The 18,739-nt window shown below is 37.4% G+C and overlaps 1 protein-coding gene across 2 annotated transcripts in view; it reads left to right on the forward strand.

Moving 5' to 3' along the window:
* Nucleotides 1-10,987: 10,987 nt before the first annotated feature.
* Nucleotides 10,988-18,739, forward strand: part of samhd1 (SAM domain and HD domain 1) — a 57,899-nt gene continuing 50,147 nt past the window's right edge. Inside the window, exons 1-3 of one of the 2 annotated variants that reach the window (XM_039735440.1) lie at nucleotides 10,988-11,263; nucleotides 13,153-13,219; nucleotides 16,187-16,262. In XM_039735440.1, the coding sequence (XP_039591374.1) occupies nucleotides 11,062-11,263; nucleotides 13,153-13,219; nucleotides 16,187-16,262 (345 nt within the window). In that variant the 5' untranslated portion in view covers nucleotides 10,988-11,061. Of the gene's footprint in view, nucleotides 11,264-13,152; nucleotides 13,220-16,186; nucleotides 16,263-17,073; nucleotides 17,096-18,739 lie in introns of those variants that run through there. The other variant, XM_039735441.1, reaches the window with a different exon arrangement.

The following is an 18,739-nucleotide window of genomic DNA, read 5'->3' on the forward strand; positions in this document are numbered from 1 at the left end:
CAAGCAAATTCAACTATCAGAAAAATCATTTCAAAGTGCACAACATGCAGAAGATACAATGTGAAAGCAGGCAAGCAAAAAATGGTAGATTCTCCAGAAGATCGCTTAGTACCTGACCAACCACCTTTCTCCAATGTTGGAGTTGATTATTTTGGTCCCTTCCAAGTTAAAGAAGAAGAAATACGGTCAGGAGGTCCGGAGTAATTTTCACTTGTCTAACAATGCGAGCTGTGCACATAGAGAGTACACACAGCTTGGACACCGTTTCATGCATCACTGCCATACGGCGATTCATTTGCAGAAGAGGGCAAGTTAAAATCATGCGCTCAGATAATGAAGCAAACTTTATTGGAGCCGAAAGAGAGCTACAAGAAGCAATTAAAAAACGACCAAGAAAAAATTAGCAATGCCATGATGAAGATAGAAATCAAAAGGATTTTTAACCCACCGTCAGCCTCTCATCAAGGTGGAGCATGGGAGAGACAAATCAGAAGGATGAGAAAGATTCTAAACTTAATACTCAGCCAACAAACACTTGGCAATGAGAGTCTCCAAACAGTGATGTGTGAAGTTGAATCAATCATCAATAACAGACCTCTCACAAAGACATCAAATGACCCAAATGACTTGGAGGCCCTCACACTCAATCACTTGCAGTTATTGAGGACACCACCCAACATGCCTCCTGGATTTTTTATTAAAAATGACAACTGCACTCGAAAACGCTGGAAGCAAGTTCAAAGCATGGCTGATTTGTTTTGGAAAAGATGGCCTAAAGAGTATTTGCCAAAACTTCAAGAACATCACAAATGGCTAGCACCAAGAGGAAATTTTGAACCAGGAGAAATTGTTTTAATTGTAGATGATGCCAATCCCCACAATTCCTGATAATGGGTCGAGTCATCAAGACAATGCCAGATGCCAAAGGTGCAGTCAGAAGAGTTTGTGTGCAGAACAAAACCAGCACACTGGACAGATCTGTGAATAAACTGTGTCTGCTTCAAGAAACAGCCAATGTTTGAAATAAGAAATTTTTAAATGTTTGCTATTTAAAACATATTTTATGATAACATAATTTATCACTAGTGTGGGTGATGGCCGGGGTGCCCTTGCCTGGCCAGGATGCCCAAAGCGTGGAAGGACCAGGGAAAAGAGGATTGCCGGAACAGTTTTGTCCCCAGGCCGATAGAGGACAGCCACCTTGGTTTTCAGTGGGGCCACGGGTTATGAGCATGGAGGCTCAACCCTGTTGGAACCCGTGGCCACCGCCAGGGGGCGCATGGGACTTTCCAGGGCCTTTTTTGGTCACACTTCCGCCACACCTGGAAGTGTGGCCAGAAAAAGCTCGTTAGGCACCTGGAGTCTATCCAGGTGCCTTATAAAAAGAAGTCGCCTCACTCCATAAGGAGCCGGAGTTGGGAGGTAGTGTGACGGAGCTTGACGAGAGGGGAGTGGAGGCGGCAGGAGAAGAAAATAATAAGGACTGAGAGTGTTTTTGGGCATTGTGCTGTACTGGCTGAAAGAAAACACAAGAAAAGAGTGTGTTTCGGAAATAACTGTCTTGGTGTCTGTTTGTGGACGAGGCCGGTCTTCACACTAGTGATTTGAAAACAATAGTTAATGTAAAATTAAAGTTAATTGGCTCATATTGAAGTAAAGTATAGTAATTGTCTCCGGTCCTGCATAGCCAATTAGGGGCCGGAAATATAGAAAGTTAAAGCTTTGAGTTAAACTCATATTAGTGTTTGCTTAATCTATCTATCTATCTGTTATATAGTGCCTTTCATTTCTAACTATCTAATTTGAACAGAACATAATTTTCTTTCATAGCCATAGACAATGGTATAGCCTTTTACCCCCTGTAAGTTAATATGAGATAGAACTTTCTTGCTATAATCTGCAATACAGTGTGTTAACTGAGTCAGTTTGTGTTTGGGATTAGTCGCATGGCTAGCATGAAGTGAAAGACCCATTTTGCCGATTGTAAATGGGATAGGCATACAGTTTTCTGACCATTTAGAAATGGTTCAACTGTATTAGCAAACTTAAAGAAATGAAACGATTTATAAGCTTTAACAGAACTTTTCTTTTCTTTGCTGTAACAATTTTTTCTCATTTTGTGCAAACTGTTTTACTTTGAATTTTTACTAAAGTTTTTTAAAACGAAAATATTTTGTCTGGAATCATTTCAGACTGTCAAGCTATTGCTGAATCTCATTTGCAAACTAGAGCTGCTGAACTTTGGTAATTTTTGGTAAAAGCAGCTACATCATGTTTGCTGTGGCAACAACATTCAGTAAAGTGGTGTTTTTTGTCCATTTTTATTAAGTAAAAACTAAATTATATCCAGCAGATTTTGTGAAAAGACTCGATATAGGTAAATAGAGGCAGCCAACCTTTTTTATCCAGCTGCTAATTGAAGTGGAGTTTTTCTGTGTTTTTCCCACAAGGTTTGGGAGAATAAACACAGGAGTAAGGATTAGTACATGAGGTAAGTCAGTTTGTGTTTTCAATTAATTAAAACAAAGATCTGTTTTTTAATATACATTCTTGTTTATTATGGTGCCGGAGAGTGCCAGTGTTGTTGCATGTTGGCTGGACTTGCAGGTAATAATTACGCTGTATTCTGTATGTGTAACTAATACCACTACTAGTCCTTTGCTAAATTAAATGCAGACTAGAACATATTCAGGAACTTAAAATAATGAGGGACATTATTTAGCCTCGAATTAGGAAACAGGATACAATGAGAAGCTGTAGCCTCTGTAGCACTGGTGGACTGTACAGAACATTCCTTAATTAATCATCCATCCATTCATTTCCAAACCCAATTTTGACCACTTCAGTGCCATGGAGGCCCAGAGCCTTTTTAGGCAATATTAAATGTAAAGGAAGTGACTGTCAATTTTACAACACACTTAGATTTAGAGTCATCTGTTTGCCATCCATGCAAACAACAGGAGAACATGAAAACTCCACACAGGCAGATGGTGATCAGGCTTGGATTCAGACCTGTTCTCTTAGTTTACAACAATGACATTATCTTTTAACATAATGAAAAAACAAGACATAACTTTGGCTCAAGCCTTACGGTGAAATAAATTATACAGTAGATGCTCACCCATATTTTCATTGGAAAGCAACAATGCTTTTCCACTATTAAGACAAACAGGGTTAAACCTGAATCATTCACAAAAGTAAACTGGCTTCCTGGCTTCCAAGTATTAATCTATGACATGTAAGAATGCTAAGGGTAGCAAGATGTCAAGGAAGAGTACAGGAACCGTTGGAAAAACCTTGGTGGAAATAAACCATGTATTTGAGTTAGTCTGGTTCTGTTTTTTCCTGGAGAAGGAGCAGTTACAAGTCTTCTAGACTACCCAGTAAGGCTTCCAATATCTGGATTTGAGGGCTAACACTGTGAACCATTGTGGGAGAGAGCTGTGGATGCAGGGAATTGGACAAAGCACCAGTATGGTAAGAAATTAAAAAAGTTTAAAGCCATTAACGTCAGCCTGCTAGGAGAGCTGTTTAAAAAGAGTTTAAATAAATATTATTAGTGGTAGCCCAAGATGGAGAGTTATATGTAAGGATAATCCACCACAGAGTGCAGTGTAGATAGAACAAACAATTATTGTTTGATCGAAGAATTAAGGCAAAGGTTAAAGGTAAGGTTTTTTAAGACAGTCATAAGACCAGAAATGATGTCTGGCGCTGAGGAAAAGGCAGTAAAGAGAATGCAGGAGAAGAGGTTGGATGTAACAGAAATGAGAACATTCTGTGTTGGAGTTACAAAAAAGGACAGAATAAGAAATGAGACATTCAGAAGTACAACAAAGTAGGAGAGATAACTGAGAAAGTACATGAGAGTAGGCTGAAGTATTATGGACATGGACTGAGGAAAGGCAATAAATATGTCGGCAAATGTTGATGGAATTTGAAATATAGGGGATGTGGAAGTGGGGAAGGTCTAAGCAGAGTTTGATGGATAAAGTAAAAGAAGATTTGAAGTAAAAGAATCTGACTGGGAGGAAGCACAGGGCCAAGCTGTATGGAGAAGACTGATCAGACACACCAGCCCCACACTGAAGTGGGAAGAGATGAAGAGGGAGAAGAAAAAGAAGAATCAGGCCTGACCCTTCAATACTGGCAAATTAGGCGATTGTCTAGAGAGGCACTTTAGCAAAGGTGGTGGCGGCCAAATGTACATTTACGTTTATCAGTTGAGTGTCTCATGTTGTCACTTTGAAGCTTTGCATATAGAGGTTCCCAAGAACTGGGGACTTGTTGAAGCATAGAGCTGGCAAAACAAATCCCTCCATCTACTGATATTGTGTTTGGACAGAGGAAAATGTCAATGTATTTAAAAGGTTAGCACAAGTGTCGTGTATACTGATTATTACTACTCAATAAAAGTTCCATATGGCCTATAACATCTGCATTACACAAGCATATTTGGTTTATTGTCACTCATAATGAGTGTAGTGAAATTCTTACTTTCATGTGTACGCTAGCACCATGATTAGTGAGTAGAAATACCTCACCTTGACAAATCTTAAATGTATTCTTCTGGTGAGATGAAATATTGGGTATGTAAATAACAATGCAAAATGATGAAAAATGTAACAACTTCTTTACCAAAAAATGCAGTCTGAACACTTTTTATTGTCATGGGTGTTGAAATAAACCTTGGAATACCAAACATATGACACAGAATAAGTTAGAAACAAGTTCTAAACAAATGGATCATCAGATGCCAACAAATAAAAAAAAATATTGTAATGAACTCAGAGATAAGAATAACAGAGAGAATTACATTGCACAATTGCTTTAGTGAATAATTTTAATGATTATCTTTCTGATGTCAATTTTTGGCACAACTTTTTAAGCTCTGTTCATCTCAGTAGTGAAGCACAATCATCTATAACCTTTAATACATTAACAAAATATCCATCCATCCATTTTCAGACATATTTAATACTTATAGGGTCATTGGGAGAAGAAGCCTGTCCTAGCTGAAATGTATACAAGGCAGGAACCCGTCCGGGACAGATCACCAGTCCATTGTAGGACAATTATCAAAGTGTACCTACCAGATTAAATTTCTTGTATTATTGATTAGGTCAGGAGCCATCACACCCAACAAGCTTATTCTATTCATGAAATGACAGAGAGAGTAATGCCAGCATTTGTGTTACATTATGAAAGGCCAAGTCTTACATACAACTTGGACCCTCTTGGCATGTTAAACACACACTTTTTAGAATTCAATTTTGCCAAAGACATAGGGAGAGATAGATGAATTATGTTCTCTACAGCAGATTTATTAACTTGTTGTGTTTACTTTCTTGTGAAAGACCTTTTGCACTCTGATAAGGCAACTGCATAAGTGGGAGTTGACCTCTTTATCCTCTTGCAGACTCAGTGTCTTCAGGATACCAAGTTATGTAACAAATCAATATGGGAGACCTAGTGATACATTGGCAGTTACCCTTTGATTAGCAGGGGGAGCAATCCAGTTGGTCAATTTTGAAACACAAAAACCAACAACTGTTTGTTGTGCTAACAAAGCGCAGGCTTTCCTGATGCCTGAGGTTTGCCAATTGCACAGTATTTTTCAAATGGCAGCAAGCATTCTGTTTAAGCTGTAGTAGGTGAGAAGAGATCTTCTCTGAGGAAGAGCATTAAAACGGTGATATTGATTTGAGCTTTCATCTTGGCGAGATGTGCATATTATCACATTTACCAGCTCTGCAGAAACAAAAATGTTGATTTGACATGATTGTTGTGTGTACTGATATGCTTATTGACAGCAGGCTTAGCCGGGTGAATTTGTTCAGCATATCATGAAAAAACATGCACTAGTAACTCCAAACACAACCAAAGAGTTCAGACAGCATGGCCAAACATTTTCAAAAATAACAGCCCAATGTTCAGATATATACACATCTTCTTTAAAATGCTTTGAAGGACTACAATTCACCCTTCAGAAGCAAAATAAGCTTGGTGAATGAAATAAAGGCAGTGAATTTTATGGGCACCTGAAATTTAGGTTGACTTGGTAAGCAAAGCAAGTAGTTATTCAGCGTTATTTTATTATAGTATTTAAAAAGTAATGATGTGCTCATTTTTGAAATCTTCATGCTGCTTAAAGAAAGATTAAAAATTCTAAGATAACTTCATTCCAAACCTTAATCTCTTTTTAAAAGTCAGCCGAATCATTTGTGTAGGAAAATGGAAAATTATTGTTCGGTTTATAAGTTTTTCATACCAGCAGCAACTGAGGGGTAGTATGTTGTTACTGGTATGTTGGTGTGGCCTTCTGTTCAAAACACTAAACCTTAACACTCTAGTAAGGACAAGACATTAAAGGTACTGTAAGCTTGGCCCAGAAAATCCTAGGCAGACTGAAGCCTGAAGACCAAGCTTACAAACTATATAGTAAAGGGAGAAAGGAACCTTAAACCCCATGTCACTAACTGACAAAAACAATCTTTATAATGTTAATAATAAAACTTATTATCAACCATTCAAAACGTAAGTGTCAAAAGCAAACATAAACCAGAAGCAAATCAAAAAACAGGAAAGTGAATTCAAAAATGGACAAAAAATAGCTTTAGGGTATACCTGTAGGCCTTAATTACACAAAGGTGAGACAAGGGACATGGACAAAATAACAAGTAATACAAAGAAGGAAATTTACTAAATTTTCAAAACTGAAAAGCAATACAAAACAATGATTCAGTTCTAATAGTTCGGGGTCCAGTTGAAAATACATAGTTTTTATTTCTCTAAACTAATAGTTTCATTTCTCAGAGTATTATAGTAACATAACTTCATTCAGTTCAGGGCTGCAGGATGTGGCAGCTACTACTAACTACTACGGCGGTAGCCACTGGTGCAGTAAGGGTTTTGAAGTGGGAGGACAAGCTAGTTAGTGAACCTTCTACCCCCAATGCCAGCCATATTAATGCACACCCAGCACACAAATATATTGCATATGATTTAATACAGCTGTTATGACATCTGGGTGAACGTCCGACTGTAGAGCTAGCTCAGATTGGTGGGTAGCGTTCTTGAGTGCTAGGCCTGAATGAAGGTGCTAAATTAGCACTGTCAGCAGTGGTAGATTGTGATGGACCTCTGACACTGTGGTTTACATCACTTGCTGCACGTCCATTTCTCTCGTTATTATTGTTTTTACCTGCATCTGTCACACTGTTTTCTGGTTTATATTTGTGTGTCATTTTCCTCGTTGGATGATCAATCTCTCGTCACCTTGTAGCTGTTGTCTGGATTGGAGCAAAGAAATATGTGAACAGGATCAACGCAGAAGTAAATAGAGCTCTTTCCCACTGTTTGCACACTCCAACTCATCCGATATGTGCTCACTCATTTTGTAGCAGGAAAATATATGTGGGAATAATCATGTAACAGTGTGGTGGGGATACATGTGTCCTATTTAAATTTCAAAACTGCTTTAAGAAAGAAAGATCATCAAAAATAATCAAAAATAACAAATAACAAAATAGAGAGGTTAAGAGAACAGATTAGAGTGGAGCTCTTCACTCCTTTTCCCTTTCGGCTTTACACTTGAGGCACGTCATACCAGTACTGAACCATTAAATGAGTTACATCTCACTAACACAAAGCTTTTTAAACACACTCTGTCAGTTCATACATTTTCTGAGCACTCTTCACAGTATTTTATTTCTACAAAACTAAAACTATGGATTCATATAGCGCAAAATTTCACAAAATCACTGAAAATTATTTTCTTTTTGTATGGTACCAGGGGGCTTTGCCCCCTGCTCGCTTCACTCGCCCACCCCCTACTCGCCCCCCTCGGGGCGTGCTACACACCAGCCGCTTTGCTTTTCTGCCGCTGTCTAAGGAGATGTGGTCGCTCCTCTGCGGTGATACAATGGGAAACAAATACATTTTTTTTACCTCCTCTTTATTCGATCAGCTGCTGCTGCCATGCTGTGTGATCTGCATGTCACGCAGCACTTTGAACATTTAAAAGTCTGTACAGCAGCTGTCCTTTTGTCTCACTGCCTTGTCTAACGGGACATTAAAGTATCTCCGAGAAAATCACGTGTCGTCTCCTTCCAAGATTTTTTTTTTATAATAGAAAAGATTTGTTTTGATTTAATGACTAATTATTGATGCAAGTTTTTATTTTAGCAGGGCAGCTGAGAATCCAGTCCTGTTATAAAAAGTAAGCAAAATACAGCTAAAGGCTAACACACACTTGGCTTTGTGTGGACCACTAAGATTACCAAACAACAGTTGGGGTCTTTTGGATTTCCTCAAACCTCAAGAACTCATAAAATGTAACTAACAATTGTAAAGATTTCAAAAGCAATCTACGGTTGGCTATAACAAAGTAATAGGACTGTGATTTCCTGAATGAGAGATGAAGTTGATCATGTGTTTAAAGTCTTAACCTAAATGAAACAGAAACAGCTTTAAATGTTTTTATTTCTGATAAACCATTTGTGAGCTAAACCCCTGTGGCTTTGGAAAATCAGAATAATTTAGTTAAACTGCAAGATTAGAATTTGGTGAACAAAAAGTATAAATGCTGTCATATGAAATCTACAATTTGACTTGGTTTTACTTTTGCCTTCTTTAGCTAAATTTATACCTCTCACATTATTTATTAGACTTTACCTTAAATGCACATCACTTTTTGAAAGTTAGCTGGCTCATAAATTTGCTTTCCTTATGTTTCTGGAGGTTTGTCTTTTGTAAGATGATCCTAGCTTGATAGACATTTGACAGAAAGATACCATACTTTATATGTTTTGACTGAATTGTTGTTACATACATTGATGTTATTTGATGGGGTCCATTGACCGATTTTCAAAGTTTTTTTTCTGATCTTGTAAATTGCCTTGGATAAAGTTGTCTGTCAAATATAAATTATTTTATATATAAACTATTGTTATTTATATTAAATTTACATGTATTTTCTTGGCAGATGATTTTATCCAAAGTGACTTACAAAAGAGGTAACAATCGAGTAACATTAGGCTAGGGAGTATGTTTGTACAGCAAGTGTAACAAAAGTTGATTGCCACAAGTAAAACAATGTAATAACTCATACATTTTCAATCACAGATTACAATCACTAAAGCAATTCAACTTAAACAAATTAACCAAAAATATAAAGTATCACAGAGCAAAGTTTTTTTTCTTCATCAAGTCGACAGATGTTGACAGGTCTTAAGCACTTCTTAAATACATTGAAGGAGTCAGCAGTTCAGATGGAGGTCAGCAGCTCGTTCCACCAACTAGGAACTACACAGGAAAAGAGTCTGGACTGAGACTTGATGCTACGTAGAGAATTATTACTTTGTATGTTAAAAATAAGACAGTATTTCCTAATATAATCCATCCATCCATTATCCAACCCGCTATATCCTAACTACAGGGTCACGGGGGTCTGCTGGAGGCAATCCCAGCCAACACAGGGTGCAAGGCAGGAAACAAACCCCAGGCAGAGTGCCAGCCCACCGCAGAGCATCTAATAAAATTAACAAAAGAAATATTTTTGGATAGCATCATTGGCTGGCACAGTATTTATATTGCTGCCTCACCACTCTACAAGATCAGACTTGAATCCTGGCCTGTCGACTTGGCATCTGGAAACAAACTCAGTTCTGGCCCTCTGCACACGGAGTGGAATGTGACCATCTCTGCCAGTCAAGCCAAACTCTCTGGCCTTCCACGATGAGTGTCTTGTAGCAGCCACACTCCAGTTGAGCTCTGTTACACTTGCACATTTTCCCCATATCTGGGCGGATTTTTTGTTGAGTACCTTGGTGTTCGTCACAAAGACAGTTTTAATAATTTAAATCGGTCCTTTAAACGTGGTCATGTCCTGAGATAGACTGTTCCTGCTTTGTGACTGGTGCTGTCAGAATTGCATCTTGGACCCCCATGATCTTGAACTGGAGTGAGTGGGGGTCAAGAATGGATAAATGAAATAGAAACATTTTACAAAGACCAGGTATCTTGATATTACGTTGTATTGGCATTCCTAGATTTTCTAGCTCCGACAATATTTCTGTGTTCAGTTCATTTAACATCCTTACACTCTTGAGGAATTTATTTTACACATTATTTGGCAGATGCAGTTTCTAATAAACAGTATCAACACTGTCGGCTTTTAAGGGGGGTTACAATCATAGGCGCAAATCAAAGGCCAGGCGTTTCGGACGTACCTGCTCGTTCTCTGCCCGTTCCCGGGGCCACTGCTTCACCAGCGGAGCCTGTCCCTTCTCTGACAGGTGTGCAGATCTTGTCACTTTTTAGTCACTTCTCTGTCTGGGTGGCCACTGATAAAAGCCATCCACCTGCTCCTCATCTTACTTACAGCTGGCTGAAGTCCAACTCGACAGAAGGGCGACGCTCGGCTATTAAGTTGTAAATTAGACAACGAACGTGTTTTTCAGGTAAAGATAATGGCTACTGTATGAATGTTAGTACCGTCTCGAATGAATTTTCGTCCTTACAACACCTCAAATATAATTCGTTTTAAATTAATGTCATATAGCCCATTTACCTTAGCCTACTACACTCATTCAGAGGTACAAATATCAGTAAATACAATGAAACGCCTAAAATATATTAAGATCACTTGGCAATGGAGAAATGGCCAAATTCCGGTTTATCCATCTCTTAACGAACTACACGGAGCCACACCATCGGTAGACCAACAATGCCAACGTAGATGACTATGACAAAATGCGACGAAAATCCCACAGTCTCTGTTTTTCCGATCCAGCTCTAGCATGTACAGTATATTCTCTAGGAACACTGGGTGGAATTCTAGTGTAAACAAATGTGACCATGGTTTAAAAAGAGTGTGCGTTTTTTATAACGATTATACGGTAACTGTTTGCTTAGACGATGACGTCATAGACCAGGGAAGGTGGTGCTGCTCTTTTGAGGCGGTTTTATTAAACCGAGGAAACCAGGCGGGTTTGGCATCGGAAGGCTGCTCCTGATAATTTGGATGTATTTTTCTTTTATCATCTTTGGATTAAGTTAATGTTTACGAAACGCATAATGAGTTATTCAAAAAGTTACAAGCGTGCAAGAACTGAAGATGTGGCAAGCTCGCTTCGGACACCAGAAAAAAAAGTATCGACAGCTGTTGGTCTTGCAGCGGGATGGCAGCGTTGGTCGGTGGAGGATGTGTGCAGCTTTTTACGCCTATCGGGCATGCAGCGCTGGGAGCAGGCCTTTAGAGGTAAGCCGGCGGAGTGACAGCGCACGAGCTGGCAAGTCAACAGTTCTGATCGGCTGCCTCCTTGCAGTTACGTTACCCAGGGAAGTAAAGCGTAAGGCCATATTGTTATGAATATCATTCAGCACTTCGTGCAGTAGGGAAGACTCGTTCTGTCTGTGCATTTTTTTACACATGTGCCTTCAGTTAATATGTCGCGCCTTTATAGCACAAGACTGTATAAGTGCAGTTTAATCGTTTTATACCTCTCTTTTCCTAAAAGATCAACCCTTAAATTCAAAGCCACAATAACCCGAAATTATAATACATATTTTGAATCCGTGTAACAATGGTTATCATAATTCTATATAGCATATAGAATATTTTATGTTCCGCATACATACACCGATGAATCAATGTATACAGTGTAACTACTGTTATTAAAAGTAATAGACAAATCAATCAGAGTTGTCGGTTAACGTACTGATAGGAATGAGGTAAACATGAGTTTTAAGCATCAAACAAAATAAAGTACGGCAGTTAACATGCACTGGAAAATACCATTTGAGGTTTATCGCATGATATCCTTAAGTGTCTTTCGTGAAACCTCAAAAAGTATGAACCAAAGTGCCGCCACCCACAGTGATGACTCAAAAGAACACAATCACAGTTGGAAACACCTGTTGGAGAAGAGCCAATGGAAGAAATGCAGTGTCTGTTCACACTTAGACACCTTTAGAACATCTTCAGCAAATCTGAATTTGCCTTAGCAAGAAAAATGGAAAACGTGCCAGGTTTGAAAGTGTCGAGAGACTGTGCTGCATGCATTCAGAATTAAATATTAATATCCATCCATCCATTTTCTAACCCGCTGAATCCGAATACAGGGTCACGGGGGTCTGCTGGAGCCAATCCCAGCCAACACAGGGCACAAGGCAGGAACCAATCCTGGGCAGGGTGCCAACCAACCGCAGTAAATATTAATATATATTTTTAAAATATGTACTATGTAAACATTACTTTTATATATAATGTAATATTGTGTAACCTTAATTCAGGGTGGAGCAGCAACCATACACATCTTTAGGATGTGAAAGTAGAAAAAAGAAGTACTTGATGGAAAATCCACAAAGAAACTAAACTGCGACATGCAATACACTCAACAGTGTGACCATACACTATTCAAACCAATTGAAGAACCAGAGGGAATGTTTACAAGCCTTTAGTTATGGTAATACTCTGTGAAACTGGTAATTGGTGGGCCACATAGATAACTGTGTTATACTTTTTGTCTTGGCTAAACAAAAATCACACTTTTAACCCAGTTCAAGTCAAAACTCTCTTTGACCAAGCAGATTAGGTAAAATCATTCAAATTCAAAGTGATTAATAAAAAATATTTATGGAACGCTTTGCAAATAGTATTTAAGGCAGCCTGCATGTTGAAGAAATGTTAGACTTGAGTTTATTGTTCCCAAGCGGACATATTTTTCCCAAATGTCTGCTTTATCCCGTGACTTTAAAGACTGTCCCTTGGACATCGTAATCAATATGAAAAGCGTCACACAAGTGATAAATTTCATGTAAAAGAGGGTAGTCACAGATTTACAGATTGCAACACACCAAATTGAGTTTGACCAGAAAGCATTTGTTTTATTTGTGCATATATTATGTCAGATTTCTTGCATTTTCATGAGACATTCTGGATAAACATCCTCAGTACTTTTTTTTTTTTTTGTGATATTGATTAAAAGTAAAATTGGGCAGTGGAATTCATGTATGTAGGTTACTCAGACTTAATTTATTTTTGTGTTAAATGCACAAATAAGTAGTATGTCAGATAAAAATATTTGTGAAAGATGCTTTCTGAAATGAAGCTGAGGATTTCTGTTGACTGCAATGTGTTATTTACAGAGGCAGAGATCACAGGCATTGGCCTCCCCTACATTTCTGAGGCTGAGCTGGAGAAAATTGGAATTGGGTGAGAAACCGTTTTTTTTTTGTTTGCCATGTCTAAAATTTGCATGGGGGTGGCAGACGGGAGTAAAGATATCTGCAAAGTTGTCATTCATAGGTACTAATTAAGTAGTTACCTTGTTTTATTTCTAGAGAATGAGTTCTTAAAATGAATGCAGCTTTTCTTACAGAAATTAATATTGCATTATGTAATATTGTTCCTAAATGCCAAAACATCCTAAAATTATACCGGGTTGTGTGTCTTAAAATATGGACACAAATGTATGCTTTGTGTCTGGCAGTTGACTGGTCATGGCTACCAGCACACATGCTGTAGAACCTGCCCTGAGCAGTCAACTTGCAAACACAAAGACAGGCAGCGGGCCATTTATTCAGGGCAGTTTGTGTGCTGGTAGCCATGGAAACTACTTACCTTTATCTGCTTGACTGTAACTGGCATTTATTAACAGACATGGTTTTAAGTCATCTTTGGTTTTTTAAGTTGCAAATTGTCTTTGCCTCTACAATAAGCAAAATATAAAGAAATGCTTATTGAAATAATTAATAGTTTTTTTTTCCATATTTGGGAATATATTTATTTCTGTTAGTACCCATTGTTCATTTCACCTTGTATATTTAGATTTGTGTATGCACTTATTTTGTTTCATGTGCCCAAGTTAACCTCAAATTTGAAAACTAAATATGAGTGAAATTTTAATTATCAAAGTGAAAAAACCAGGCCAGTCACTTTTATGGAAAGGGTAGTTGTATTAGGAGTTTTGTCATGGGTACAACAACAACATTTATTTATATAGCACATTTTCATACAAAAAAGTAGCTCAAAGTGCTTTACATAATGAAGAAAAATAAAAGACAAAATAAGAAATTAAAATAAGACAACATTAGTTAACATAGAAAAAGAGTAAGGTCCGATGGCCAGGAGGACAGAAAAAAAAAAAACTCCAGACGGCTGGAGAAAAAAAAAATCTGCAGGGGTTCCAGGCCACGAGACCACCCAGTCCCCTCTGTACAAACTACAGTCAAATTCCTACTTGCTTGCCCACCCAACATAAAGCATCATATAATATGCAGAAGTCCAGATAGTGTACCTATAGTGACAGCTAAAGAAAAGAATTAATTACATTTTTTTTTTATTGCTAATCATTTCGAAGGACCTATTTTAAAATTTGTAATGCTGTCATTATTTACTTTTATGGTTCAGAGTTATCTAGGATCTTTTGTTTTTTTATTAAAGAACGTTATTATGGAACGCTCTTAAAAATGTGTGTGTTAAGGGATTGAAAAAAAGAAAATTTTAAACCAGTGTACCAGACCTAGTACAAATTAAGAAGATATCCGTTAACTCCTGTTTTCATAGAATCTACAGCACTGTTAAAGTGTATTGTTCTGAGAAATGATTGAGCAGCTCGGTCCATCCTAATAGGTTTGCTCATAGGTTCATTCCTGCTTTATGTTGGATGCAGCTGGCATAGGCAACGGCTTTCCACCACCCCATATTGCCATGCTGGAATAACAGACTAAACAGGTTTGTAATATTAATTTATAGGATGAAAGGGAAATGGAAACAGAAACATTAATTCTAATACAATTTATAAGTTGTGTGTATTTTTTTACACTGCTTCCACTTATCTAGCAGCTACCCTTTCTCTATACATTTATTAACAAAAGTACATTGGCAATATATATTGTTTTGAGCTTTGTCGTGTGCATTTTCATACTTGGTGGCTATGATAGCTTAACTGGAGGTCATGTGTCCAGTGGTGGTTGATATTACAAAGAGCTACATGACAGTGAGGGGGAATACTCAAGAATTAAATAACATACAGGTAGTCAGAATAAGAGGTAGGGGATAAAACTGACAAAAGGTAAAGGTAGTTTTGGCAGAGATAAGGCTACTAAGTAACTTAAGCAGTGTTACCAGTGAGTAGTGTAGCAGAGGTGTGTGACCTGCCCTGCCATTGGGCTGGTTGTGTGCTTCTTTTAGAGAGGAAGAACAGTGCCTGGGCTAGCTGAATTATCAGTCATCCCTGGTAACAGGAGCCAGGATTATATGAAGTGAAGTCAACTTCTAGTCCTTAACTTTTATAGGCTTCTTGTTAGTTTTGTTATATAAGGACCAGGTGTTAGATTACTGTTACACTTATTATTTGCCTCTTCAATGTTTTTATATTATTTAATTATGATCTGGTTGGTTTTCTTGAGTCTTTATCTTCTTTGTTTTATTCTGCATCTATTGTTTTGATTAGAATTTGCTTAGTCACAGGTCAGATGTTAACTGCAGTGGTAAGTCATTGATAAATGTAAGCACAATTGCAGTATACAGTCCATAGTATGTATGTGCTTTCACTGTGCCCTCTTAAATAACAATACTTATAGCCAACTATAATTTTTAAGTAGTCTTTGAACTACTATTACTACTGCCACTGCTACCATGACTATAATCAGGAAATAAAATTTGTTGAGTTGAAACTTTTGCTTTGGAACCTAGTTTTGAATAAAGAATGATTTAATGTGAGAAATGAGACCGGTAATCTATGATAGTTGTCTGATCGGTAGTACAGGGTGAGTCAAAATTATGTTAACATTTGAATGGCGGAAACAATTTATTCACAAAACATACTTCATACGTGCAAGATGATTTACAGGAATGTCTCAACCTGTTCGCCATCATGTTCAACACATTTACCATATGTGGCACATAAATTGTCCACAAAAATTGTATATAAGTATATACATAGCAGTACCATTAATGTTAACATCATTTTAACTCACACTGTATATAATCAACTGTTGCATTGCTCTGTATTAATAAAATTACTAGCATAATGGAGTTCACAATTGAAAATTACTTCATAATACAGGTCATGGTTTAACTACCCCTTACATTAAAAAATAGCAAAATAATGTTAGACCAGATTTTTTAATTGTCCCCTCCATTGCTTAATTTATTATTTTTTTTTTTTTTGGTTAGCCCACTTGGTCCCCGTTTAGAGCTTGTTCATCTCTTTCGTCAGCTACAGTGTCAGACTCTGTCTGATAAAATGAAGGTAAGGGAAAAAAAAAAGACAAACATCTGATTATTTTTTTTCTGTTTTTATTCCATTCATAGTAATTTAAGAAAGACCTGGAGTGTAACAGTTGTGTAAGAGTTGTGTTCTTTCATTCAATAAGAGATACTAGATATTGTATGTCTTTCTTTTGGAGACAGTCATTTTCATTTTGGGTTTAGCAACTGGTTACGCCACATTTACCAGCAAAAGGTATAGTATGGCGTGCCCAGTAGAATTAATTCAATCCTAGTTTCATGCAGAAATTTTGTCCCACTTCATCTTCAAGGTATGCATCAAAATAGACTTGTTGTATTTTACAGTATGAACGCCTTGGTTTAGTTCTTTCCATGACATCGTAATGAAATTTCAGTTTTTCTTTGACTGGGTCTTTCCAAAGCCCCCCCATTATCACAAACAGAACATTTGAACAGGTACCACAAAATACCTGCTGCTTTCTCTTAGCATTTTTTGGGACGATTCTCTTTATTATGTGTTGTCCCATTTGTTTGCCTGGCTTTGTCCTCCTCAGTCGTATAGTTCCCCAACCTTTCTCTTACAGTTATCAGTAGCATTTTGTGTTGAAACTGATTGTAAGTTAATTTCTGGTTAAGTTTAGGGATAGACAATAATGGAATGTAAGTTTTCTGTATTATTTTCATTATAGTAAAATAAATGGGTGAAAGTATTCTTTGTTTGTTCAGAGCTTGAAATTATCATCTTCATGTCAAAAATATTACAGAGAGAAGCTGAAAATAATTTCACTTTCTCTACTTCAGGTTCGCAGTACTTATTGGAGTCCATGATTTCATACATGTACAGCATATATGCAGGTACTCCAGAAGATAATATTACGATTAATTAAATTCGATTCCAAGTCAGCAGTGATTTCATTTCTGTTTTGCTATTATTTAAAATTTATGCCAGCTTTGTAAGTACAAGCAGAACAATAGGAAATCATGGAAACTTGTATTTCAGTGTTCTAAAATGTCAAAGTGCTTTTCTTTACAAAACGTGTAAAATGGAAGACCTGATTTTTTTTTTTTTTTCCGAATATACCCCTAAATTTAACCACATGTTTAGACAGAAAATATGCTTTATTTGCCTAGTGTTAACAGAGTGTTTATATAAGCATTAGTACTGTCCAGCAGATAATCATTCAAGGTCTACAGTCATATGAAAAAGTTTGGGAACCCCTCTTAATTCTTTGGATTTTTGTTTATCATTGGCTGAGCTTTCAAAGTAGCAACTTTCTTTTAATATGACGTGCCTTATGGAAACAGTAGTAATTTAGCAGTGACATTAGCAACAACAACATTTATTTATATAACACATTTTCATACAAATAATGAAGCTGAAAGTTCTTTACGTGATGAAGAAAAGAGAAATAAAAGACAAAGTAAGAATTAGAATAAGACAACACTAATTGACATAGAATAAGAGGAAGGTCTGATGGCCAGGGAGGACAGAAACAACAAAAAAAAAAAACTCCAGATGGCTGGAGAGAAAAAATAAAATCTGCAGGAGTTCCAGGCCACGGGAAGTTTATTGGATTAACAGAAAATATGCAATATTCATCATAACAAAATTAGACAGGTGCATAAACTTTGGCACCCCAACAGAGATATGACATCAATACTTAGTTGAGCCTCCTTTTGCAAATCTAACAGCCTGTAGACGCCTCCTATAGCCTTTGAGTGTCTGGATTCTGGATGGAGGTATTTCTGACTATTCTTCCATACAAAATCTCTCCATTTCAGTTAAATTAAATGCTGCTGATCATGGACAGCCTGCTTCAAATCATCCCATAGATTTTTGATGATATTCAAGTCAGGGGACTGTGACGGCCATTCCAGAACATTGTACTTCTCCCTCTGCATGAATGCCTTTGTAGCTTTTGAACTGTGTTTTGGGTCATTGACTTGTTGAAATATCCAACCCCTGCGTAACTTCAACTTTGTGACTAATGCTTGAACATTATCCTGAAGAATTTATTGATATTGGGTTGAACTCATCCGACACTTGACTTTAACAAGGGCCCCAGTCCCTGAACTAGCCACACAGCCCCACAGCATGATGGAACCTCCACCAAATTTGACAGTAGGTAACAGGTGTTTTTCTTGGAATGCGGTGTTGTTCTTCTGCCATGCAAAGAGCTTTTTCTTATGACCAAATCACTCAATTTTTGTCTCATCAGTTCAAAGCACTGTGTTCCCAAATGAATCTGGCTTGTCTAAATTAACATTTGCATACAACAAGCGACTCTGTTTGTGGTGCGAGTGCAGAAAGGGCTTCATTATCATCACCGTGCCATACAGATGTTCTTTGTGGAAATTGCACTGAATTGTAGAACGATGTACAGATACACCATCTGCAGCAAGATGTTCTTGCAGGTCTTTAGAGGTGATCTGTGGGTTGTCTGTAACCATTCTTACAATCCTGCACATATTCCACTCTTGTATTTTTCTTGGCCTGCC

Source organism: Polypterus senegalus, chromosome 14, assembly GCF_016835505.1.
Source record: "Polypterus senegalus isolate Bchr_013 chromosome 14, ASM1683550v1, whole genome shotgun sequence".
Taxonomy (NCBI): Eukaryota; Metazoa; Chordata; class Cladistia; order Polypteriformes; family Polypteridae; genus Polypterus; species Polypterus senegalus.